Source organism: Anomaloglossus baeobatrachus, chromosome 5 (genome assembly GCF_048569485.1).
Source record: "Anomaloglossus baeobatrachus isolate aAnoBae1 chromosome 5, aAnoBae1.hap1, whole genome shotgun sequence".
Taxonomy (NCBI): Eukaryota; Metazoa; Chordata; class Amphibia; order Anura; family Aromobatidae; genus Anomaloglossus; species Anomaloglossus baeobatrachus.
Genome location: NC_134357.1, coordinates 173,576,547 through 173,604,167, shown reverse-complemented (window position 1 = coordinate 173,604,167; position 27,621 = coordinate 173,576,547). Strand labels below are relative to the sequence as shown.

The window sequence follows — 27,621 nt, the reverse complement described above, 5'->3', positions numbered from 1 at the left end:
ACATGTGAAAAATTGAACTAGAAAACGAGGTGTGCAGAAACAGACATGCACAGTTAAATGTGCAGATATTTTAATATTTCTATTTTTTTTTAACAAAATTTTTCCTCCTTCCCTAAAAGGACAAAATAAGAATTGCTAGGTAGGTTGGTACACACTAGGTATGTACACGTCCAAAAAGACTATTGAAACAACAGGCTGTATTGTCGCTGCAGCATGTAGGTGTGTTGAATTGAACTTGTAAAAGAAGTGTGCAAAAACACACATGCACATTTACATGTATAGATTTTTTAAAAAAGGATTATTTTGTATAACAAAGTTGTCTTTCAGTTACCATAAAGAACATAACAAGAAATGCTAGGTAGATACGTAGATACATGTTCAAAAAGCCAGTACGTGTAAAAGGCCACTGTATTTCTATGACTTGTACAGATGTAAATTTGACTAGTAAAACAGATGTTAAAAAAAAAGAATACTTGTAACATGCACACACTGGGAAGTAGACCGTCACATTGTCTGATTTTTGCTAATTTTCTTTTGTAATTTCAAAATCATTTCTTCTCTTCACAAAAAAATTGCACAAGAAATGCAGCAAAAAATAGTACAATAGCTCTCTTGTAACAAATATATTTTCTCTGACTGACACTGAGATTAGATTTTTTTTAATTGGGTGGAAATTACTTGTGTTGATTTGCTACTTTCTAGTGCATGAAGAATTGAAAAACAATTGTGACTGCAATGTGTAAGGGCGAGCTGCCAAGAATACTGTATCACTTATTAATCACACGGTGTCTGGCACTGCTGCTGGTGGCTCTCCTATCTCTCCTATCTCTCGAATTTTAATTATTCAGACTACTACATCCCTTAAGGTCCAGTCACACTAAGCAACTTACCAGCGATCCCAACAACGATAGGGATCGCTGGTAAGTTGCTAGGAGGTTGCTGGTGAGATGTCACACTGCGACGCTCCAGCGATCCCACCAGCAACCTGACCTGGCAGGGATCGCTGGAGCGTCGCTACACAAGTTGCTGGTGAGCTCACCAGCAACCAGTGACCAGCCCCCAGCGCCGTGTGGAAGATGCTGCGCTTGGTAACTAAGGTAAATATCGGGTAACCAACCCGATATTTACCTTGGTTACCAGCGCACGCAGCTACACGTGCAGAGAGCAGGGAGCAGCGCACACTGAGCGCTGGCTCCCTGCTCTCCTAGTTACAGCACACATCGGGTTAATTACCCGATGTGTGCTGCAGCTAAATGTGCAGAGAGCAGGGAGCAGCGCACAATGCTTAGCGCTGGCTCCTTGCTCTCCTAGTTACAGCACACATCGGGTTAATTACCTGATGTGTGCTGCAGATAAATGTGCACAGAGCAGGGAGCAGCGCACAATGCTTAGCGCTGGCTCCCTGCTCTCCTAGCTACAGCACACATCGGGTTAATTAACCCGATGTGTCCTGCAGCTACATGTGCACAGAACAGGAGCCGGCACTGACAGTCAGAGCGGCGGAGGCTGGTAACAAAGGTAAATATCGGGTAACCAAGGACAGGGCTTCTTGGTTACCCGATGTTTACATTGGTTACCAGCCTCCGCAGAAGCCGGCTCCTGCTGCCTGCACATTTAGTTGTTGCTGTCTCGCTGTCACACACAGCGATCTGTGCTTCACAGCAGGACAGCAACAACTAAAAAATGGCCCAGGACATTCAGCAACAACCAACGACCTCACAGCAGGGGCCAGGTTGTTGCTAGATGTCACACACAGCAACATCGCTAGCAACGTCACAAAAGTTGTTCGTTAGCAGCGATGTTGCTAGCGATGTTGCTTAGTGTGACGGGGCCTTTACCTTCAGTACTGCAGTTATGTTAATTAGGCCTCGGTTCCACTTGCGTTTTGCTATAAAACATTGGATTGCTCTCACTCTAGTGCAAAGCTATGGGGCAATGTCCATATGCGATTGATTTCTCATGCCATATCAGCATGAGAAATGAATCACAGCATGCTTTATTTGGCAGCGAGTCTCGGCTCACACTCATCCATACAAGTCTATGGATGCATGTGAAACATCACACTGCACTCGCATGTCATCCGAGTGCAGTGATATATATGCAAAAACAGGCCGGAGAGGAGATGAGGAGAAAGCCCTTTTTCCTCTCCGCGGCTATGATCTGATTGTAAGATCGGATCACAGTCGCATGACACTCGGCTGACGCTTACAGCAGAGGGTTATTAGCATATCGCTTCTAATGCTCTCATATCAGAAGCTATGTGCAAGTAGAACTGAGCCCTTATGCAGATACACAGACCAATCTGGAGTATTTCTTCAATGTTTTAGGGCTTACTTTATCTCTGTTAATAAGCTGTGAGCTCTAATGTACTCTCACTATCCTCAGTCACCCTAAAATGGTTGCTGTACACCATGCCTTAGCTTTTATACAGCCTTTGATATTCCCCCCTTCTAGAATTTGTCATTCTAAGCTATGTGATAGCTGCCAGATATTATAGAGAATCCCATGTGATTGTGCCTAAGGTTAGGTGAGTCTTCTCTGACTGATAAAATATGTTCAAATTCAACAAGGCAAGCAAATTTCATAAAATTCAATACAAATTTGATTCTTATCTACTTGATTTACTCATCTCCACTAATTAGTTATCCCAGCATATTTTACACCTAATAGACCTAAATGATATCAATCAATAATACTAAAATCTTCTGAAGAGTAGAAAGTAATCAAATGCTCTCTATATCTTCTAATAACAACACACTAATTTATAACATAACACTATCCTCATTGACCTTTCTTTTGTATCATAATCCATTACCTATACATTACAGTTTATTGTTAAATGTGATCACAACTAACACAATCTCATGAACCAAAACATTAAAATTTAGTAGAATTGCCATAAAAATAATGATAGTAAAAGAAGCATCATTAGTGAATTTCTAGCAAACAAACAGTCACAAGTATGTAGTGTCCTTACTTTTTCTTATATTTAATCATAGTTGTCTCATTGTTGTCTTTTTGTTACATATAATGCAAACAACATAGCTACATATGACATGTATTTTAACTTAGATGACATTTTGTGCCATCTGTCAAGTCACATCTCAAATTGTGCTATTTGCTGATAAGTGTATAGGTATGCTTCTATACAATGACATATGTGAAAGCAGTAGGAAACAATTTCCTCTATAAGAATCATAAGTAACACATTCTTTTTGATATTTGATACTATAAAAAGAAGTGAATTTCTGTACATAAAGTATAGATCCAAAAAGAAAAGGGTTGTGCACAGTATAGAAATTCACTTCTTTCTAGGAAGAATTAAGGTTGTTATTGTATGTAAAGAATTCATTCTAAAAAAAACTCTTGTCCATCATTAGTATTTCCTTAATCTATCTAAATCAAAATTCCCCATCATGTACAGCAAAACATCAAATCATGCCCTGGTTTCTAAGGGTATGCAAACATCCCCCTACCAAGTAAAAAGTAATACAGTGAAAAGCAAAAGGGTAACAATGTTTTGAACTTTTAACTTTCAGGCACCATATATCACCATCCAGTACAACTTTGAGCTTGAGACTACCCTAATTTTATAGACAATCATCTTGGCTATCTCATACATAAATTTGACTTACAACTATTTAGCATATGATTAGTTATGCAGATTCTTGTCATGTTATAGCATTGTTACTGTTTTGCTCCTAAAAATCAAAATGTAAATTTTTATTATTTTGTTAGTATATTGTAAATCTCCTTTGGCTTTCAATGCTAGTTAAATCCTTTTGGGCATGCTCTTGATCAGATTCAAACAAGTTGCAACTGAAATCTGATCCTAGGTCTCTTCTACACATTCCCAATATTGGTGCATACTGGTTGACTCACTTGGGTATGTATACAGATTTTTCTTCAAATTTACCCACAAGTGTTCGATTGGGTTTAGGTCTGGGGACTGAGGGGGCCAATCCAGCTCCAGTACTTCATTGTCATTGAAACATTTCTTTGCCAATCTCAATGTATGCTTTGGGTCACTGTCTTGTTGTTGTCCTTTTAATACCCATAGTACTTAAGTGTAGGAAGTAGCTCATCTTGTAGGATAATCACATACAGCTCATCATTGAGACCCCCTTTGTTCATGGTCAAGTATCCAACTCCTTTGGCTGTTAAGAAACAACATATGTTCAGACTTCCAGCAACGAACTTGAGAGTTCCTTCAATTTTTCGATCTGTTAGCCACTTTTTCCTTTACTTCTTCCAAACCATTTGCACCAAACACAGTCTAGTCTATTAATTTTTATTTCACTGCTCCAAATCACCCATTTCCAATTTTCTACTAACCACTTTCTGTACTTTTTTTGCAAACTTGAGCAGATGCTTCTTCTGATGAAATTGAAGTTGAGGCTTCTTCACTTTTTTCAGGCCACCATTTAAGACTTGTATAATGTGCATCACACAGTGCTTGCATGGACATCTGTGACCTCACTTATGAAACCTATTAGCCACCTCTATGGCTGCATTTTTTCCCCAGAATGGCTAGACCTTGTGATGACCCATCTTGCAGACTCCAATATTTTGCCTGAACCTCTTAGCTTATGAATGGATGTATAGACTTCATTTTGTATTGTTACAAGTGTCATGTCACTCACATGATACAGTTTGGCAATTTTCTTGGCTGAAAGACCACTATAAATGCACTGGATGCTGCTATTTCTCTTTTCTTGGGAAAACTTCTTCATGGCTGCTCCTTGATTCAAATCAATGAACTTTCACTTGGAATCAACCTAATAAAACACTGAGCTATTAGGGAATATGAGCTCATGCTATAATTTGTCATATACACAAAGAAAAAAAATATTTTCAAACACCAGCAGCAAAACAGTAGCATTGCAGTCACATAACAAAAATCTGCATAACTAATCATATGCTAAATAGTTGAAGTTCATTTTATGTATACGATAGCCAAGATGACTGTCTATAAAATGAAGGTTGTCTCATGGTCAAAGCTGTAGTTAATGGTGAGATATGGAGCCTGAAAGTCAAAAGTTCAAAACATTGTCATACTTTTGCTTGTCACTGTAAGTATTATAAATAGTACATGTTAAGTCAGGACCTTTTTTAGAGATTTTGCTTTGAGACATAGATGTTTTAGGTTACACTTGTTGGCATGGAGAAAAATCTGTCTAGAATCTGCTTAAATTTGGATATTCGTTGCTTGTGTGGGTTGCCTCCAGGTGTTGTTAGTGCCTATTACATTTTATATATGTTTATATATACAAGATTGTAAGATCCAATGCTAACAAGAGCTACAGGAGATGGAAAACTTCTTACGCTATACCAAGATTTCTAAAAACATCAAATAAAATAGACAAATACTTTAAAGAGTTTGTGCAGTATAAAAAAATATGTGTCTACTTTTTAGAAAACATCACACTTGTTAATGGAAAGTATCGGATAATGTAGCTTAGCTTCCTTAAAGTGAAGGGGGTGAGCTGCATTAACAAACACAGCTCCCTCTTCTGGGTAAAAAGAAATAAAACACCAAATCAATATTTTAAATCCTTTACAACCCCTACAACAAATTGATCTTAAACAGTGGTATATGAATAATAAAATGCATTATCCTGTACCGGGATCAGTGTTACCAAGAGCTTGGTGTTACATATTTTTACCTAGTAAACATTTACCTTTTGGCGGGGAATTTTCAAACTTATGTTATTAATGTTGTCTTATCTCTATTTTTTACATGCTTTACCTGGTACAGCAGACCATTTAGGAATAGAATTTATGGGTAAGTTATCCTTCATTATTTATCGAATGTTTTTTTTTTTAATTGTGAGTGTTAAAAACCTTAATAAAACCAAGATAATGAACTTGATTGTAGATCCTTTACAATAATAGAGAGAATAAAACATTGGCTATAGTACCGTATATGCCGGCGTATAAGACGACTGGGCGTATAAGACGACCCCCAACTTCTGCCCTAAAAATATAGAATTTGGGATATACTCACTGTATAAGACTACCCCGCTCCCAAATGAAAAAAAGTCTGCTTTGATTGCAACATGTTAATTTTAATTCCGCGAGAGCCGTACAATATGTTTTTAAAGGGCCATTGACAGATCAATCGCTCCAATGTTCACTTAGTACAGCAAGGAATGCTCCTCCCTGCTGTATAAAGCCACAACTGGACTGAAACAATGGTACTACACTCTGCTACAAACAGACACACACAACTCTGCTACAAACAGACAAACACACACAACTCTGCTACAAACAGACAAACACACACAACTCTGCTACATACAGACAAACACACACAACTCTGCTACATACAGACAAACACACACAACTCTGCTACATACAGACAAACACATACAACTCTGCTACATACAGACAAACACATACAACTCTGCTACATACAGACAAACACATACAACTCTGCTACATACAGACAAACACATACAACTCTGCTACATACAGACAAATACACACATCTCTGCTACATACAAACAAACACATACAACTCTGCTACATACAGACAAACACATACAACTCTGCTACATACAGACAAATACACACAACTCTGCTACATACAGACAAACACACACAACTCTGCTACATACAGACAAACACACACACACAACTCTGCTACATACAGACAAACACATACAACTCTGCTACATACAGACAAACACATACAACTCTGCTACATACAGACAAACACATACAACTCTGCTACATACAGACAAACACACACAACTCTGCTACATACAAACAAACACATACAACTCTGCTACATACAGAAAAACACATACAACTCTGCTACATACAGACAAACACATACAACTCTGCTACATACAGACAAATACACACAACTCTGCTGCTCTGTGGGGCCAGCACCCGCGGCTCGGCGGGTACAGCACCCGCGGCATCGGCGGGGGGGGGATTGGCAGGGCATACATCTGGGGGGTTAGAAGCAGCTCACCGGGGCCCATAATGGGGAGGCGGGGAGGGCATTTACCCGATTAGGTCATGGTGGAGAGGGGGCCCACACAGCGCCGGACAGAAGCTCGCCTCCTTCATCTGTGGGACTGAGAAGGCGGTAGCTCCGCCCACAGATGAAATTCAAAACAGGATGTCTGCGCGCCTTAAAGTGACGGCGCCGCAGATTGCTGCCGAGGACTGCGGTCCCCGGAACTCGGCCGGGGGCAGCAGAACTATAAAGGCGAGTGGGCCCCGGCCAAGGGACAGGAGAACTGACGAGGCCGAGTGGGCCCCCCCGGCTCTCCAGGGCCCCGGCATTTGCCCATAGACAGGTAGGAGCCCTGTCTGCGAGCCAGATACGGCCATCAAAAGAGCCATATCTGGCTCGCGAGCCATAGGTTCCCGACCCCTGCTGTATGATATATACCGTATTTTTTGCTTTATAAGACGCACCTGATTATAAGACGCACCCCCAAATTTGGTGAAGGAAAAGAGAATTTTTTTTTAATGTTAAATGGGGTCCATCTTATAATGCCAGTGTCCCTCTAACAAATCATATAGGGTATATGTCCCTCATAGCCCCCCATCCTAAAATTAGCCCCTTTAATCTGGATATGGCCCCCTTATATTGAATATAGCCCCCTTGTGATGGCACACGTTCCCCTGTGCTGCCTATGGTCCCCTATGGATTGCACACGTTCCCGTGTTAGATAACGCCCCCATGCTGCTGCCCATGGCCCCTATAGATCGCACAAGTCCCCCTGTGTTAGATATCGCCCCCATAGTGCTGCCCATGGCTCCTATATAGATCGCACAAGTCCCCCTGTGTCAGATATCGCCCCCATAGTGCTGCCCATGGCCCCTATAGATCGCACAAGTCCCCCTGTGTTAGATATCGCCCCCATAGTGCTGCCCATGGTCCCTATAGATCACACAAGTCCCCCTGTGTTAGATATCGCCCCCATAGTGCTGCCCATGGCCCCTATATAGATCACACAAGTCCCCCTGTGTTAGATATCTCCCCCATAGTGCTGCCCATGGTCCCTATAGATCGCACAAGTCCCCCTGTGATAGATATCGCCCCCATAGTGCTGCCCATGGCCCCTATATAGATCGCACAAGTCCCCCTGTGTTAAATATCTCCCCCATAGTGCTGCCCATGGCCCCTATATAGATCGCACAAGTCCCCCTGTGTCAGATATCGCCCCCATAGTGCTGCCCATGGCCCCAATAGATCGCACAAGTCCCCCTGTGTCAGATATGGCCCCTAGGCTGCTGCCCAAAGTAAAATAAAACCCTCTTTCCTTATCTCCTGCAGCGCTGAGCTCCCTCCTGTCTGGCTCCGTGCTTCTGTTCTTCCACTTCCTGGTTCTCAGTGCGGTCATGTGATCGGCACAGCAGGCTGAGCTCTCTGCCTGATCACAGTGGAAGCAGGGACACGGGGAGAAACGCTGCAGGGGTAAGTAAAGCTTTTTTATTTTAGAATGAGCAGCAGCCTGGGGGCCAAATCTAACACAGGGGTGGGCATGTGCGATCACACTGGGACGCAGGCTCATATAATATGCACCGCTCACCAGCCCCTCACTGCGGTGCGGTTTCAGCACCATTGGAGATGGACAGCGGCTGTGCATATTATATGAGCGGGTGCAGGAGATCAAAGGCTGCAGCCCGCAGCGTTCCCCTGTGCTCCAGAGCTGCTGCCCCCGCCTCCCCTGGACGCTGCAGTGTACATATATATATACACACACACCCCCCCCCCGTATATCCGGCGTATAAGACGACCCCCACTGTAGCCATTATTTTAAGGGGGTAAAAAGTCGTCTTATACGCCAGTATATACGGTAACCCTTTTTTGGACAGCTCACTCTAACAAGACAAAGTTTTTATTTTTCTGCTAAGAGTAGGATAACCATTAAAATATCTGTGTCATAAAGCCAGGAACCTCTTACCATGTTCTGTCATCTTGTTATAATACATGTCTGAAGGATTGTATCGGGTGCTGCGTGTAATTGCAAAGTCAAAATGTGCTATAAAAATAATGTTCTTCTATTCAAGGACATTTTAGAAAAAATAAAGCAAAATATGAACTTTAGGCATCACTTCAGGAGTCTATATAGTAACTGTCTTGGCTCCATAAGTGACCCTGATTGTGTCCCTGGTTATTATCAAAATTAAACCGTAATGTGGCTCAGGTCCTTTTGTGAATACATTACATTAATGTTATTCATAAGATAACCTGCTCACCTTAGTGCACCTATAAGACAGAGCATGCAACTACTATGGGATCATGTTGGGACGTAAGCCATCAATGAAGTTATACGACTTACTGTGGTATAGAAGCTACCTGCAGCTGCCAATAAGGGGAACTTAGTGTATACAGATTTAATTAGCTTCCACTTCAATTGAGCTTCTAGTTAAATTCTAGATGCATTAATTGATTTGGCAGGGATGACACTTTCCCTACGATATTGCTGTTCCCTTATGATGTGGTAGTAATGAGCTGTGTGTGCTTCTTGAGTAAATAATCATTAGCCAGATCTATTAGCATGGACAGAATTGGGAAAGTTCAGATATTACTGTTTTTTGACTATCGCATATCAAAACCAATACCAGCCCATTGACATTTCCATCATATGTTAGGCAGTTTCATAGTATACATACAATACTGAGCTTGAACAATAATTGTTGGAAATAAATATTGTTAGTATGACTAAAGTTAAGATATGGGGTATCATGTGCTTTATTCTCATGTGCCTTGTTAGATTGATGATGATTTAGTTTTAATTACAATTGCAATTATTTATGGGTTTGGATGAGCACCTTCTGGATTTAATGCAACAGCCAAATGTGTTTTGTTGAATGTAAACCAACATAGTCTTAACTATTAAGACATCCCTCACTGCCATGCCGATGGTCTGAACAAATAAGTCTATTAATGCAAAAGAATTTTGCTTTTCTAGATCTGAATCAGATTCTCCTGCAATGTACTGAATAAAATTATTATTTTTTTATGTTTCATAATTTATAAAAAAAGAACGATTTGTTAACTGCGTAAAGAAAACTGTACCTAGATTTTAAAGTCGATGGCTGACATAGTTAAGCTAAAGAAGACTAAATGTGCATTTGGAGTAAAGATCTATGTTTTAATTTTTTATTTTATTATCTCTTAAGTGAATGTGTTTGTAATACATTAAAGTCCGAACCATTAAGGTGGTCTTCCCACAAACCAAATTAATTTTAATCAATAAATCTTTATAATTTCCACAATTGGATGTGTTTAAAAAAATGTTCCTGTGCTGAGATAATCTTGTAAATGTGTCCCTGCTGTGTACTGTGTAATAGCTGTGTCTGACTTTACAGGGACATGGTCTGATCATACCACATCTCCTGGGCATGGGGGGAAGTAAGAGATTATAAAGACATTAAATCGTGGGATCACAAATAATTCTTTCTTTGAGGGAAAACATTTTTTTAAACATAGGATGGGAAATGTTTTACCTCACAAAAAGAATCAGCTATGATACCTGTCTCTAATATTTTTATGCTCCTTTACATCCTTCCCTAGCCAGGGGATGTGGTATGATTAGACCATGTTCCTGTACGGTCAGACACAGCCATTACACAGTAAAACATACATTTTCAATGACAATGAAGTACAGGTACTGAATTGTCTCCCACAATCCCCAGACCTTAACCCAATCAAACACTTGTGGCTAGAGTTGAAGAAAAAACTGTATACATACCCAGGTGAGTCAACCAGTATGTACCAACATTGGGAACATGTAGAAAAAACCTGAGCTCAGATTTCGGTCAAGACAAGCTTAAGTTTGAGAGCGAGCATGTGGAAAAAGATTTGGGCAGTTTTGAAAAATAAAAATGGATTTTGAAAAATGCTAATAAATGAATAAAATTTTAAATTTTGATTTTTAGGAGCAAAACAGTAACAATGCAGTTACATATCCAGAATCTGTATAACTAGTGATATGCTAAATAGTTGTAAGTTAAATATAGGTATGAGGTAGCCAAGATGATTGTCTATAAAATGAAGGTAGTCTCACATTCAAAGCTGTAGTAGATGGTGAGATATGAAGCCTGAATATCAAAAGTTCAAATCATTGTTACCCTTTTGCTCGTCAGTGTGCATAAAAGATTATCTTAGCACAGGAACATTGTTTGAAACACATTCAATTGTGGAACCTATTATTTATTATTATTCAAGATCTATTGATTCAAAGGAGCCTTAAAATAAATGTTGATTGTGGATAAAATCCTTTACGGTATAACAAAAATACTGCTCACCTGTATGCTTAAACAATGTACACCTTTTTTCTTTTCAGCATTTAATGGTAGATTTAATTAGTACTGTGTCTCCTATTAGAACTGTGTGACTTCAATTGTCATCAGTTGTCATCAATAGGTTTTAGCACTTGCCATGTGGACAGCTTCCGATTGTCTATTCTTACTGTAAGCTCAGGACCAGTCAGATCCAAGTTTGACTCTGTTTTGATATCAAATACCTAAATTTGCCATTTATATGCGTCTCTTGTGAACGGTGATAACAGAAAAAAAATATATATCTTATTTGTATTATAAGCCCATGTCCATATCTTTTGAATGTTATTTCCTTAATGGAGTATATTTACATAACAGGCAGTAGAATTTCTACACCTAGAGGCCCCCAGATTATACTGTGATGGCATGGGAACAGCAGCTGTGACCAGGATATTACCAGAGGAGGATGACTTTTATGCAGCATTCCCATACTAAGCCAAAATTGGATAAAATAAAAATCAACAAACATCAGCTAAGTTGTTATAATGTCCCTCTCACAGAGGAGTAATAGATGCAGTAATAAGGCTGTACACTAGGTGGCACTAGGGATACCTAGAGGCTGAAGGAAGTCAGGCAGGCCAGGGTCAGAACCGAGAGGACACTGAGGGACACAGGGAGCAGACAGGAGAGAGGTCGTAAGACAAGCCGGAGGTCGGGTAACCAGGAGAGAAAGTATGAACACAAGGGGCAGACAACAGTAGTCAGGAGAGAAAGCCGAGGTCAGGAGCCAGACGAGTATGGAGAAGTCAGAGGGGAGTAGACAGAGGCAAGTCAGAAGATCAGTCCAGGGTCGAGTACCAAGATCAGTCACTATACCAGGAGACAGATGCTTGCAGCAACAGAGCCAGAAAATAATACAACTGGCAGAGTTCTGGAGGAGCATGCTCAGTAAAGAAGCTTGAGCAATTACCCAGAAGGTGGAACAGCTGAGCAATCAGCACCTTCCAGAACAAACCTGGAGTCCAGTATCGTGATCAAGCTGCTATATCTGTAAGTGCCGCAGAGCATCTTGAGGTCTGTGAGATGCTCTGCACAGAGAACCATGACAGTTGTATCATAAAGCTTCTAGGCACTTTTGTAGAACCTATATTTAATAAGGTCCATTTGGCTATCATTTTTAGAACTTGTCATAGCAATGATTATGACTGAAAACTAGGGCGCAGGTTCAACTTCTATATCTGCAGCCCTCAAAGCTATGGTCCCTGCTAACCAGTGTACATTCGGTATAAACAATTTTTTTTTTTGCATGGACTCTGTAACACATATACAATATAGAAACATATTAAGATCTGTTAGTACTTTCAACAGATCAAAAAATATACAAGATAAAAAATAGTTAAAAAATTCAGATAAGTGAAAGGTTTGTTTAGAAAACACAAAAACGTATGGCTGCTTTCTTTCAGATACCACCTACTCCTTTACCTTGGATTATGTCTGATGTTGTCACTTGGCCCCATAGAATTCAATAATGCTGACACAGAATACCCCACACAAGCCAAGGTCAGAGGTGCGGCTTATTTTGAAAGAAAGAAGCCATGCATTTCTAATCCTGAACAACCTCTTTAATGATATCAAAAGAAAAGAGTACACTTAGTTAAAATAAATATAAAAAAACTATCACAAAAGCACACATCATATATACATATATTACAAATTCTTAGTATACACATACATGTAATATAAATATATAATCAGGTTTTGCTGAATTGTTTATCTTTATTTGAAATGATATGCAACATTAAGGCTGAGGCCACACGGGGATTTGTGTGAGTCCTTGCATGACTCTTGGCTCACGCTGGCAGCACAGCTGGAGCCGAGTGTCATGCGAGTGTCAAGTGACTGTGGTCCAATGTTGTGATCAAACCACAGTTGCAGAGGGGAGGGCCAGCGCTGCGGAGGAAAGGGAGGGATTTATCCCCTTCTGTCCTCCATTGCCGGCTGATGCGAGAATCGTACTGCACTCGCATTACACTGGTGTAACGCGAGTGCAATGCGATGTTTGTCTCGCCCTATAGACTTGAATGGGTACAAGTGAAATAAGCTCGCATTGCACTCGCAGCATGCTACGATTGTTTTCTCAGTCCGATTAGTGCTGAGAAAATAATCACTCATGGGAGCTGCCCCATAGTGTAATATTGGTCCAAGTGGAATGCGATTTTTTTATCGCATTGCACTCACTCCATATTACTTGCCGTGTGTGCTAGGCCTTGGGGGAGAAATGAAAAATGTTTTGTTTTCTATTCAATGCCATTCTGCAACATTTTGCATATTCTGCTTCCAAAATGTCAACGTATTAAAAGCTTACAAGAGACCTTGATTAACTTTATGTTCTCCTTTGAGTCTGAAGTTGCATCTTTCATTTTACTTTGAGACTGCCATTGTTTAACAGTGAGGGACTGGAGACCAGTCAAATCTTAAAAGATTACAGCCAGCTTGACATGACATTAGTTTTCCACTATAATTAATATTGATCCCCATTGTCTGTCTACACCAAGCACTTAATATATGTTGAGAAAATATAGCCCTGTAGAAGATTCTGGAAGCTGAAAAACTGAGAGAACTGTAAAGTCTGAGAATAGATGGCTGCAGAACATTATGTCTATTTTTTATTTCAGAGATTAATATAATATAGGATATAACTGGGGTAGTCACAGATGCATCAAGTCATCATGTCATCATCATTAACCTTTTAAGCACCTAGGAATTTTTCATTTTTGCAATTTTGGTTTTTCATCACCTTCTCTCAAAAGCCATAACTTTTTTTTTTCATCATCATAGACATGAGTGCTTTTTTTTTGTGCGATAAGGGGATAAGGTTAAATTATATAATATATTTTAGCATATAATATTATCAAAAATGGGAAAAAAAATCCAAGTGGGATGAAATGATGAAAAAATGCAATTCTGCCATTGCTTTTTGGGTTTTGTTTTAACATCAATTATGATGTGGTAAGATTGACCTGATATCATGATTAGTGAGGTTTCCAGGTCAGTCCAATAATGGTGACAAGAAACGTGCATTAAGGTTATATATGTTAGGGATTTCTGATTCACGCTTGCTTTCAGGCACCTGGGTAGCATTCACACAGGCACAAGGTTCTTGTATCAAAACAGTGAACAGTTTTTTACAGGAATATTAACAGTTCACAGCTCACAAAAACAAAACAACCTTTCCTCAGCAAAAAAAGGCATAACAAGCCAATATAAGTTAAAAGAAAAAGGTTTTGGCACCGTGTTAGCCAGTTGAAAAAAAAATCTATACAACACTGCAGTCATACCTAATAGCCAACAAGAAAAAGAAACTCCACACACTTCGGCTGAAAGCAGGATTCTTCTCAAGCACCTTCTCAAGTGCCTCCTAAACACAGCAGCATGGAGCAAAACTGCCAGAGGGACACAGGTACATTCAGCTGTGTTATTAATTTGTCATCCCACAAACCCACTAATCTAGAACTCAGTGTGTTTTCCAGAGGTCTCACATTTTTTCTTACAAAACCTCTAGACAAAACAGAGCTTTGTAGTGACATGGAACAATACTTCAGGAGACTGAGACTGAAGGAGTTCTTTGATGCTAAAGATGTCTTGAGGCTTCAAAACAGCTAAACACAAATCAAAGCCAATATAATTCATGCATCAGGCACAGAAATGTAGGTTCAGACTCATCATTACAGATTTGAAGTTCACACTCAGTCTCCCAGGTCTTGTCAGAGAGACCATCCCCAATAGATCTTTTCACCTCTCTCTCACAGCCACACCACTATCTCCCACTAGTGCCGCGATCCAGACCCTTCTCCTAGCCTAGTTCAGTCAGCAATAAATAGTATCTGCAGCTCTCAGCAGAGCTTCACAGGAGTACTGAGATGTTAGGGGACTTTTGGAGGCTCCCAGCTGTAATTGGAACCCATTGGTCTTTCATAGTCACATTGATGGGGCCAATAAGAGCTAATTCGCTCAAGCACTGGCATGTATTCCATTTAATTGGTGCTATCAGAGATTGACTGCAGTGTCTAAATAGTTAAGTCATTGGCCACAACTCACTCGCTGTGGCTCGCATGTTGGCTGTTTAATAAAGCCAATATCAGGCACCTGTGGAGGGAGCTTAGCTCCTGAGCCCCTTACCCACATGGAGACCACCTCGCAAGATTTTAACTTTGTCATAATTTAGGAAGGGGTAAAAGATATACTGTTATTTTCTTTGATCTGCACAATAATCTCTTACAGAGAATTTACGCTACTTTCTTGTTCCCCTTTTTCCAAGTAGGTATTACTAAAAAGTAAAACAAACTACTTTACTTGTGTCCTTGAGTAGAAGGTGACATTTCGCAAAAATAATAAGACAGGAAAATAACATTTTTAGTGTGCTGTATGTCTTATTTTCTTACAAACCAATCCCAGATTTTATGTAATCTGTAGGTAGAGGAGCTTTGCCTCTAGCTACTACCTGCACCTTCCCCCTCACCTCCTCCCATCTACACAAAATCTTATCAGTAGACACCATTATCTCCAATCTCAGTAATGTAAAAATCTATCTTCACTGAATGTAGATTTTACCAGAGAATTAAGAATTTTTAAATTGAATGATTGGTCCTGATCGGAAAATAAAGCAAATTTCTCTAAGATATATTACAAAGTTTCACATGTACTTTGATTTCTGAAATAAAATGTAAATAAAGGATATACTGTACTTTAAGCAGTTAAAGGCAATCTGTCAGCAGGTTTTTGTTACTTCATCTGAGAGCAGCATAATGTAGGCAAAGATATAGAAAATCCAACAATGAATCAACTTAGATTTCTGTCTGTAGTCGTTCTGACACAATCTGAATTTTTAGCTTTAGTCATAAGGCAGAGCTCATGGAGCTGTCCCCGCTCACACCAGGCTCTCTATAGAGATTGTACATTGACAGTGAGGTGTCAGTCATAGCAGGAGGTATGTCAGACTGCCTGCCTGTGAGTTTCTAGTCTAGTAATAATAAGGGTCTTGATGCTTAAACACAGAAAATAAACAAAAGATTGTGACAAAACAAGCTTCCCTGAACTTTCTTTTTTAACCCTTGCAGCATGCTGGCTTCAGCTTACATAGCAAAAACCTGCTGTCAGATTCCCTTTAAAGTACAAATATCACTACAAAAAACAATAATAATGGAGAGTACTTCTTAAACTCTTTGATACCTCTAGCTTATCGGCCATGCAATGTATTTAGACATATATGAGCAGTTAGAAAAACCTTAAAACTACTTCAAAAGCCAAAAATCAATAGAAGGTGCCAAAGGGAATCATATTGTTGCATAGTAGAATGTGTTTAAGAAATATCTATACATTAACAAACTGAGTTTTCACAATCCATAATTCCCATTTTACAAAAATGACAATGACAATTATATTACTATTAGATTTCATGGTTTACAAATTAATTTCATTTGCCTCAAGTTCTCTTGAATTTTTCAGTTTTATTGTATGGGGAACATTGGGCAGATAGGCTATTCTGGCAGCATGATTTTATCATTTGTAGCAAAGGCCTATGTGTTTTAGTTTAGTTTAAGCAACTTTACTCTTTTCTTTTAAGTGTAAAGTAAATTACTTATGGAGGTTTTGCAGTCTTTTCAATTTGTACAATGAAAACTACAAAAAATGCTTAGGTCTATGTTTTAACACAGTTTCTAGTCTTGAATTTTTCCTCCCTATGATTTAACAGAGAACATTTAATCCACAGCAGAAAAAGATAGTGTATTAAAGGTATGCACATCCTCCCCTAATGCCTCTAGCTTGGATTTCTACACCTTTCTTCTTAATTAGGTTGGGTAATCAGAGTCAGGTAGAACAATGTGTAAACCCTAGAAAATGTGTTGTGTTCTGTCTTCTGAAGAGATAACAAGCCATGGAAATACATTATTTTTATCCTTTGTATGTGCAGTAGGCGTCTGTTACCTTTATTGCTATATTAATTCCCATTCTCTGGAGACATAGTTTTATGTTAAGAATACAATTTCTTTGAAGAGTAATTCACCTTTTTTATTGCTATCTGAACTGCACATTGCTGATATGTGCATTTGAATACAGTAAATGATATTTGAAACAAAATGTAACTGTTTGAAGCAGACTGAAACAATAGTAATAAGAATGCAGATAAAAACGATTGTGTTTACAAGTCATGATTAGTCTGAGACAAAGTGCACATATTGTTTTGCAACTGATATGGTAGCAGATTCCTTGATAGTACATATGTATTTAAGCAGACTTTTGGCAGATTCAACTCTATGCAACATGCGGATATTGAGCTGGTTTGCGTTAAGGCCACTTTACATGCAGCGATATCGCTATCGATATCACTAGCGTGCATACCCGCCCCCGTCAGTTATGCATCATGGGCAAATCGCTGTCTGTGGCGCACAACATCGCTAACACCCATCACAATACTTACCTGCCTAGCGACGTCGCTGTTGCCAGCAAATCGCCTCCTTTCTAAGGGGGGCGGTTCATTCAGCGCCACAGCAATGTCACTAAGCGGCCGCCCAATAGAAGCAAAGCGGTGGAGATAAGCGGGACAAACATTCCACCCACCTCCTTCCTTCCTCATTGCAGCCGGCCGCAGGTACGAGGTTGTTCCTCGTTTCTGCAGTGTCACACATAGCGATGTGTGCTGCCGCAGAAACGACGAACAACCTGCGTGCTGCTACAGCAACGATATTTGGGAAATGGACAGCGTGTCAATGATCAACGATAAGGTAAGTAAAATTGCTTGGTAACGGTCGTTCATGCATTTCACACACAACGACGTTGCTAACGAGGCCGGATGTGCGGCACGAATTCTGTTACCTCAACAACATCGTGTTAGCGATGTCGTTGCGTTTAAACCTTTAGTCAAACTCATGGCCAAAAAATATGCCATGAAAAATAACCTCCTTTTATATATTGACAAGGTAGAAACAATAATAGAGATATAGCATCCCTAAAAGGTTCTAGTTTAATATGAATTTTGTTTAGTTCTCAGTATGCACACACTGTATATATCTATATCTTTCAAGTGTAGCTGTAAAGGTATAACTACGCTATTCAAGGGAAATTATTTTAGTAGTTAATGCAGTTTTTGTAGTGCCCCAACCATAATAAACTTAAAATGTTGAAGAAAAATAACCAATACACACTCTACTACTCAGCTCTGCTGTTCACTGTCCCTTTTATGGTTCTACCAATTAGCTCTGTTGCTTACTGTTCCTTGTATTGTTTTTGGCATTACCTATTAAAGCCACCACACATAACCCTGGACATTCTCACACTGTCAGGACTTCAGGACGAGACTATAGCTAAAATAGCAACAAAAAGAGGAGATAAAAACTCCCCCAAAAATGTAATATATATTATACTCACAGCAGAAAAGGGCAACCAGTCCAGTTAGCTCAGGCAAACACATCTAATGCACTAACAGGATGCAGATAAACCTCTCAACATGATGGACACTTCACAGGTGCAAGGTAAATTGCACACTAGTGGCGTGCATAGGGCGCTGTTCACATTCGTATGTGCATGGTGTCCAGCCAGCAAATTATTACTAATAAGTTTGTCTGCATCCTGTTTGTGCATTAGATGGGTTGGCCTGGGCTAACTAGACTGGTTGCCCTCTTTTCTGCTGCGAGACTATAGCTAGTCATAGTCAGAAGCTCTAGGCCTAGATTGTGCATTGTCAAGTTAGTACGAACGTCCTGACATCATAATGTCACCGCAACCTTATGGTGCAAATGCACAGACATGTTCCTTTATTTGTCATGGCCGGACATCCCAACCTAGTGTGGAGAGTCTCAGAGTTTTACCTTCCAGTGGCAGAAGAAAGAGGTGAAAAGGACCGTATGAGAGAAGCCATAACATGGAGGTTTCTAAAAGGTGAGCAATGAAGTATTAGTTTTTTGTTTTTTTTAACCTTTTGACAGCCCTCTATGGTTTAGCAAAATTATAGACAGCCACCATTTTCTAAATTTTTGAACAGCGTAAAATATAAAATATCCACTTTCTGGAGAATACTGATTTTTGAAAAAATATAGTTCAATTTAGTTCCCCTCTACTAAATTTGCTCATCTCTGCTCCCAAGTATTTCAAAAACTATTTTTTTAATTATCTAAGTTTAGTTCCTCATATCCGTCATGTTGAACTGACTGGATTTGTTTTGTATAATCCCACTAATTTTATAATTTACACCAATGTAGAAAAGGGAGCATAAGTTCCCTTTTGATGCCATTTGATGTTATCGCAGTATATCAAATCGCAGTACATCAAATAGCAGTATGTTCATACTGCGATTTGATGTTATATTTTTGGGTTGTCCAATAATATGACTGTCCCAAAAATGCCACAAAAAATGAAAAATGTTTACATAACTCTTGGAGCAGCAAAAATCCTCCCCTCTGAACCCTGTGTTTCCCGGTGATCCTGTGACATAAACAATTGCAAGTAAGCATAGCACCTATGAGTAGCTGTTGTTGAGCTGCAGCCTTCACAATGAATTTGACTAATGCCAGTAATATGATCATCTTTTTTTAGATAAAATAAGCAGCTCATGTAAACAGGGGCAGCTTCTGTTACCAGTAGTGATCAATTGGTATCTCTTGAGTAAGCTATATCTAGGTAGAAATTTTCCATGCATGGTGCTCCAGAAAAAATGTATTATTACATGGCAGCAAATCTAGTGTACTCTAATAATGAAAACGACCTTAGTAAGCTTCAACGTAACAAAATTATAAAGCCAGGATGCAGCCACTCCTCTATACTATTCAATACTATATAATAAAAACAAGGTAACATTGACTTTTTCATTTTTAAGATTTTTTTTATTTCCATTAATACAAAAGTACAACCATTTTCAGTTTTCAATAATAGGAGTTAAGTAAAAAATAGAACATGGCAGTGAAAGAAGATCTAAATGCAAAAAATCATATAGCCCTTTAAAACACAGTCTTTATTGATTACTAATTAAAATATCCAAAAAACCCGGTGAAATTATAAATGAAAAATGATTTATCATGGATACCTCTGTCTTATAATTATCCCAGGATATACCAGAACTAATTGAGGTTAGTCAGAATCTGACTGTCATATGTGGGTCTCCTATAATTTCTGTCCACGTAATTTGAATGTGCCCTTCCCATGACTCCCTATTCTATTTTTTCATGACTGTTTGAGGGTCTATTAGGGATTCTATAGGGGCAGCCACCGCTGAGTGGGGGCGCCAGTTTCATTTATATCAGGGTGCCGACCCCCGCGGTAGGTAGTGGACAGGAGGGAGGTTCATCGGTTAGGGTGAGAATCCTTCCTTCCTCCCTTTTTTTCATTTATAATTGCACCGGGTTTTTTGGATATTTTAATTAGTAATCAATAAAGACTGTGTTTTAAAGGGCTATATGATTTTTTGTATTTAACACTCCCTTGATAATAAGTAAGATCTAAATGCAGCATCGTGTAGACGAGCTGAAAATTTCATTCCAAATACAAATAGGCAGAACTGTTTTGGCAGATGAAATTGTCTGCATCTGAGTGACATTTTGAAGGTCCACCCTCTCAAGTAGTTAGAAGCATTTAAAAACATGTTGCCATCATTAGATAACCACCTTAATGTGCCCATTGGAAATTATGAATTAACTTTTTTTTTCTTTTGAGGAAAGAAAGGAGGGATGTATATTTAATATACTGCATTTTTGTTAACCATTTAGGTCATGTAGAATTTATAGCATCTAGAGGCTGCAGCCCCCAGCCATGTGCTGATCTTGGCTGTATATCAAAGTAAGAGGGAGTCCATGGGGCATTTTTTAAAAATATTTAAATAAATAATTTTAAAAACAGTGTATAGTCCCATCTAATGATTGGTTATTGGGGCCCCCAACTTAAAAAGAGCTACCTGCAGCTACCTAGTATTGTCACGTCCATTAGATGCCACAATCCCAGAACTTTACTCAGCTCATCCCGCTTGCCCTGGTGCCTTGGCAATCGGGGTAATAAGGAGTTATTGACAACTTACAGCTGCTACTAAGAACTAGATTTGTAATAAGAAGGTCTATAAAAAAAAACATTACTAATCTGCAAGTAAAAAGAAATAAACACAAACACCAAAGAAATCCATTACTTGAAATACAACACAAAAAACACCCTCTTTAATCCCTTTATTAACCCCCCAATAAACCCAGGGCTGATGTACAATTCCAGCTCTACTACATTACTGTAGGCACAGTGCATGTGCAAAGACACCTCCAATTACTAATCTAGGGTTTAGTGGCAGCTGTGAGCTGTTATTAACCCTTTCTTAACCTGATTACCATTGCACCAGGGCAATAGGGGTGAGCCAGGTAAAGTGCCAGAATTGTCACATCTAATGAATGCAATAATTATGGGCTGCTGAATTTTTTAGGCTGGGGGCCCAATAAGTGGGGAATCTCTTGTCTGAGAATACCAGCCCCAAGCTGTCGGATTTATCATGGCTAAGTATCAAAATTGGAGGGACCCTCTTACTTTGATGCACAGCCAAAACAAGCACATGACTGGAGCTGCAGCTCTTAGCAATATGCTCTATCTGTGCTGGGTATCATAATATGGGAGGATCCTAAGCCAATTTATTTATTTATTTTTAAACCAATATTGACACACAGATAGTATCTCTGATTGAAAGCAGTCAGACACGCTGACACACAGAGTGGGGGCAAGTCTGACTGCAAACAATCAGAGACACCGAGACTGCTGGTGGGTGAGGGAAACAGTGCATATGCATGAGGTTAAGGAGTAGTCCGAGAAGTAGTGTGAATGGCCTGTAAGCAGTGTACAGCCACACAAGAGACTCATTAAGTATAATGCTCCAGCTTTCCTCTTTTTTTTCTTTTATTTTCCTTTTTTTTTATTACCCAATTTGCCGGACCCGGATCGTACTTTGAATTCCCTGAGAACTCTGGCCCTAGGGTCAGTGCTTGGGTACTTTTGCACCCATGCAGATCCAGACTTTTATAGTCCTGATCCACCCATCACTATATTTGAGGTAAAAATCAGCTAAGAAAATGCCAGGAAAATCCTAGTAGAATGGCTAAACTTTATATAGAGTTAATTATAATGACTTTACATAATGGCAGCTGAGTACTGACTAGTATTTAACAGGAGTTTAAAAGGTAAGGGCTAATTCTGAGCACAACCTCATCCCCAATTATAAGAAGATTATGGGTAACATTAAAGGCCCTGTCACACACACAGATAAATCTGCGGCAGATCTGTGGTTGCAGTGAAATTGTGGACAATCAGTGCCAGGTTTGTGGCTGTGTACAAATGGGACAATATGTCCATGATTTCACTGCAACCGCAGATCTGCCAAAGATTTATCTCTGTGTGTGACGGGGCCTTAAGGGTGTAAAATGTTCTGAAATTATTCAGATATTTTAAAAGGGGTATGTACATATCCACTATATTTAGTGATATTTTATATGTTCAATGATATAAATAAATAAGTAAATAATCTTTATTTTTTTCAAAAGGAAAAAGGAGTTTTCTCTTCTTATGATCCCTATTTACCAGCCATAGTTATCCACTACAAAGATCTTGCAAGCCTCAAAAGTGCATAAAACACTAATTACTCTGGCATTCCAAGTGTAGGGATACAATATTAAGACTTCATACTGTATATAAAAGATCACTTGCACCGGACCTGAAACAATAACTAAATTGATATGTTTAGGGCTCTTAAGGACTGCTGCACAAAACTGAGAAGATATCTTATGCACACAAGATTCCTGAGACAAACAAAACAATGCCCAATTCCTAGATGTGAGTATGACATGTACAGTGGGTACGGAAAGAATTCAGACCCCTTTAAATTTTTCACTCTTTGTTTCATTGCAGTTATTTGGTAAATTCAAAAAAGGTCATTTATTTCTTATTATTGTACGCTCTGCACCCCATCTTCACAAAAAAACAGAAATGTAGACATTTTTCCAAATTTATTAAACAAGAAAAACTGAAATATCACATGGTCATAAGTATTCAGACCCTTTGCTCAGACACTCATATTTAAGTCACATGCTGTCCATTTCCTTGTGATCCTCCTTAAGATGGTTCAAATACTTCATTGGAGTTCAGTTTTGTTTAATTAAACTGATAGGACATGATTGGGAAAGGCACACACCTGTCTATATAATACCTCACACCTCACAGTACATGTTAGACCAAATGATAATCCTCAGGTTATAGGAACTACCCAAGGATGTCAGAAACAGAATTGTGGCAAAGCACAGTTCTGACCAGGGTTACAAAAGAATTTCTGCAGTACTCAAGGTTCCTAAGAGCACAGTGGCCTTCATAGTCAATAAATGGAAGACGTTTGGGACCAACAGAACTCTTCCTAGACCTGGCCATCCAGTGAAACTGAGCAATCGTGGGAGAAGAGCCTTGGTGAAAGGTAAAGAAGAACCCCAAGATCACTGTGGCTGAACTCCAGAGGTGCAGTAGGGAGATGGGAGAAAGTTCCACAAAGTCAGCTATCACTGCCGCCCTCCACCAGTCAGGCCTTTATGGCAGAGTGACCCGAGAGAAGCCTCTCCTTATGACATATGAAAGCCTCCATAGTTTGCAAAAAAACACATGAGGGACTAACAGACTATGAGAGATAAGATTCTCTTGTTTGATGAGACGAAGATACTACTTACAATTATCACCAAAAAGTTGTATGTGTGGAGGAAACCAGGCACTGCTCATCACCTGCCCAATACAATGCCAACAGTGAAACAAACAGTGAAAAATGTAAAGGAGTCTGAATACTTTCCATGCACACTGTATATTATAAGATTTAGTTTTTTTCACTCCAATATCATGAAGTTATTTGCTATAGAAGTATTATAGAAGTATTTTATTCTTACACATTATTTTTCTTAAGCAATGATTTAATAAAAGAATTTCATCAAATCAACATTTTGCAGTATTAGCAAACACAAGCCTTATCCTTTGGTCATAAAAGGAGAAAAACAACTTTATAATGTTGTGTTCTGTGTTTTTCAAGTTTACAATCGGGTGCCAAAATTTTATTTTTAGCCCAGCAACTGACAAAACAGCAATATTCAATTAAACTTCCATATCTATCATTTCATGTATATAATCTCTTCTATGAAGGGTCTGTTTCCATAATTCTACCCTTGGCATTGTCTTCTGCTCTGCTGGATTGAAGCTTATTGATTGTGTGATATCTTGAAAGACCACAAAACTGGCTTGCTAGGAATTAAAGCACATTCTCATCAAATGCATAACTTTTTTTGAAACTTTAGCAAAGTCATAAGAAACATTAGTTTAAAGGTGACATTAAATTATTGAAGTTCCCCTTGATCCAGTCACATAAACTATTTTGCATTTTGATAAAATAGTTTATTGAACTTTTAGTAACTTTTTTTATTTTGTGCTTTATTTTAGTTTACAGTTTATTTAAATTGAAAGATATCATACCAGTTGCTCAAGTGTGTTCCTCCATTTAGCTCATTTAGGCTATGTGCACACAATGCCTTTTGTGACCACAAAGATGCAGCATTTTTTGCGTTTTTGGCTGCAAAAAAATGCACAAAAACGCACCCGCGGTAAAAACGCATAAAAAACTGCATGCGTTTTTGCACATTTTTCTGTGTTTTTTGCTGCGTTTTTGTTGCTGCGTTTTTTCAAATGCATTGCATGGCTGAAAAACGCTGGCAAAAATGCAGAAATAATTGACATGTTGCATTTTTGTGGTCACCCAAGAACACACCTAAAACAAAACTGCACTGTGCGGACAGCAAAAATGAGAACTCATTGACTTTGCTTGGGAAGCAAAGTCATGCCGTTTTTAGGCCAAAAACGCACCCAAAAAATGCGCAATAAGGCTAGGAACGCACTTTGCGTTTTTACCTGCATTTTAGGTGCTTTTTAGGTCCGTTTTGGGAAGCACCTTTTTCTTGCCATAAGGCGTGCGTTTTGATTTACCAGCAAAGTCTATAGAAAAATTGGATTTTCCGACCCCACTTAGCGTTTCATTTGCATATTTTGTGGCAAAAGCCATGCGTTCAAAGAAGGAGCATGTAGTTGTTTTTGCCATTTTCGGTGCGTTTTGCTAACATTGTAGTCAATGAGAAATGGCAAAAACCAAGATTCCTTCAAATTCCTGCATTTTACCTGCTTTTTCAGTGCAGAAAGCATGCTTTGTGGACTACCAAAACGCATGCTTTTGATCAATAAAATAATGATTTCATGAGTCCCTTTACACACACACATAGTCCGACAATTTAAATTAAGGAAAATAATAATTTATTGCAATTTTTCCATAAAATATCATATTACCGCAATAATTTAATGAACATAATTTAATTTCATGATTTTTACTATGATTATAGATTTGATTTTTTTTTACCATTTTTTCTAAGATTTTGACTATTTAAACTTTATTAAGCAGTGTCTTAATGTTCAAAACGCAACTATCAGAACGCAGGTGGAAACGCAGATAAAAAGCGCTGAAAACGCATCAAATACGAGGCAAAAATGCATTCGTTTTCAGCGCAAAATTTCAGAAAAAGACAACTTTGGTCAAATCAATTAAGCCCAAAACGTGCGTTCTAAACTGCAAGTAGGTGAACGCAAAGTGCGTTCTTAGCCTTACGCCGTGAAAAATGCAACGTGCGCACATAGCCTTAATGTATTAATCTACAAAGATAGAAGAAAACAATGAGGTTTTGGATTCAAACAAATATGTCCTGTTCAGATGAGGTAGTTCAGTATTTAAGGCAATCAGTGGCTAATCCTTAGTTCTCTGCATGTGTGGGTTACAATCCCATTCTAAGATTTTTTACAAACCCAATTGAGCCTAAGAAATTATGATCAACTGATTACAATAATATATACAAGTTAACGTAATTTATTATGGTATATAGGCATAAGAAAGGAGGGCTACTATTTAGACTAGATTCACACTAGATTTCGATACCAGTGTAGCAACGGAGAGAAATATATCTATTTTTGTCTCATGTGCACCAGTATACCTTTTTTCTAAACTTTGTCTTATCCATTTACTCTTAACAATTTATTTATTAAAAACTGATGAAACTTTGTTTGAAACTCTTAATATGATCTTTCCTTATTTCATCCGTGTCTTATGGATTCCAATAGCTGAGTCTGATCCATAAAGCTGATTAGAATAGAACATTCTCTGAGTCTCATAAACAGAAGGCACAGACCCATTTTTAAAACTAATGTGTGCATGGCTCAGTGAAACTCTATGGGTCAGTGTGCTTTACGAGAAAATAACCGACGGCATCAGGATGGCCCACATCTACTATAGAGTTGGTAACTAATAACTTTTCATGTTGTAGTAGAATTATTTCCTTTAATTTCCAAAATTTTAAACATTTTCTCTGAATAATGTAATGTCTCCAGTAAACACAGATATTTTTCATGGCTTCCTTCTTTAAATGTCTAATTTGTTTATTACAAATTTTTGTAGATATTTGTGCTTCATTTTACATATTTTTTGTGTATTTAATATTAAATATAATCTTCCTACTGATATATCTTCTATATGCTTTTTCTTTTGGCTCTCCATATTATCTTTTTACATTTTTAAATATATAAATATTTTAAATAACCCCATATTAAGGGGCAAATTAATCAAAATGAGCATACTGCACACTCGCAAAGTTCATTAAGAGGCACATGGAAACTAATGAATTTTCCAGAGCTTTTGAATTGTGAGCACCTCCATTCACCATACCAGAAATGATACTCCTGTCTGACTGGAATAGCAGTTCTGCCAAACAAAACGCTGGCACTTTGGATGAACTAGACGAGCATGCGTAACCCTGCCCAGCTCCGACTCCTCTGCAGCTTTGCCTATTGTGACAGTGTTGTTTATGAATTTTTAATGATTTTAGGCCACTTTACATAACAGCTTTGGTGGATTGTCCTCTAAGTGCTTAGATATAAAATGATACTTGTATATTTTATAATCACTCCTATCGCATTTTGTCATGCTACTCATGTTCAGACTGAACAGGTAGAATGTAAAGTTTCCATGGTTTCAGTGTACAAGTTGGACATCTTCCCTTTTGCTTACTGGCTTATTTGTAAGCCTAGTCTCTACAATTCAATCTATCTAATGCCTTCATCTCATGTAATATTTGTGATTTTTTTTATAAATTCATGACTACATTTATTCAGATGAATTGACACTAATATTTACTGTCAAACCTGGGACTTTAAAATGGTATCTAAACCAGTCCCTATAGCTGATGTTTACCTGTCTTTTCAATTCCTCATTCTTTTTTGTATGGCTTTTCTTTAGCTCAGAAC

General features: G+C 38.6%; 1 protein-coding gene across 2 annotated transcripts in view; it reads left to right on the top strand.

The window, feature by feature from the left end:
• NRG3 (neuregulin 3) overlaps positions 1-27,621 on the top strand; it is a 1,464,760-nt gene that overhangs the window by 1,066,587 nt on the left and 370,552 nt on the right. The window contains exon 4 of one of the 2 annotated variants that reach the window (XM_075349019.1): positions 5,762-5,785. In XM_075349019.1, the coding sequence (XP_075205134.1) occupies positions 5,762-5,785 (24 nt within the window). Of the gene's footprint in view, positions 1-5,758; positions 5,786-27,621 lie in introns of both variants that reach the window. The other variant, XM_075349018.1, reaches the window with a different exon arrangement.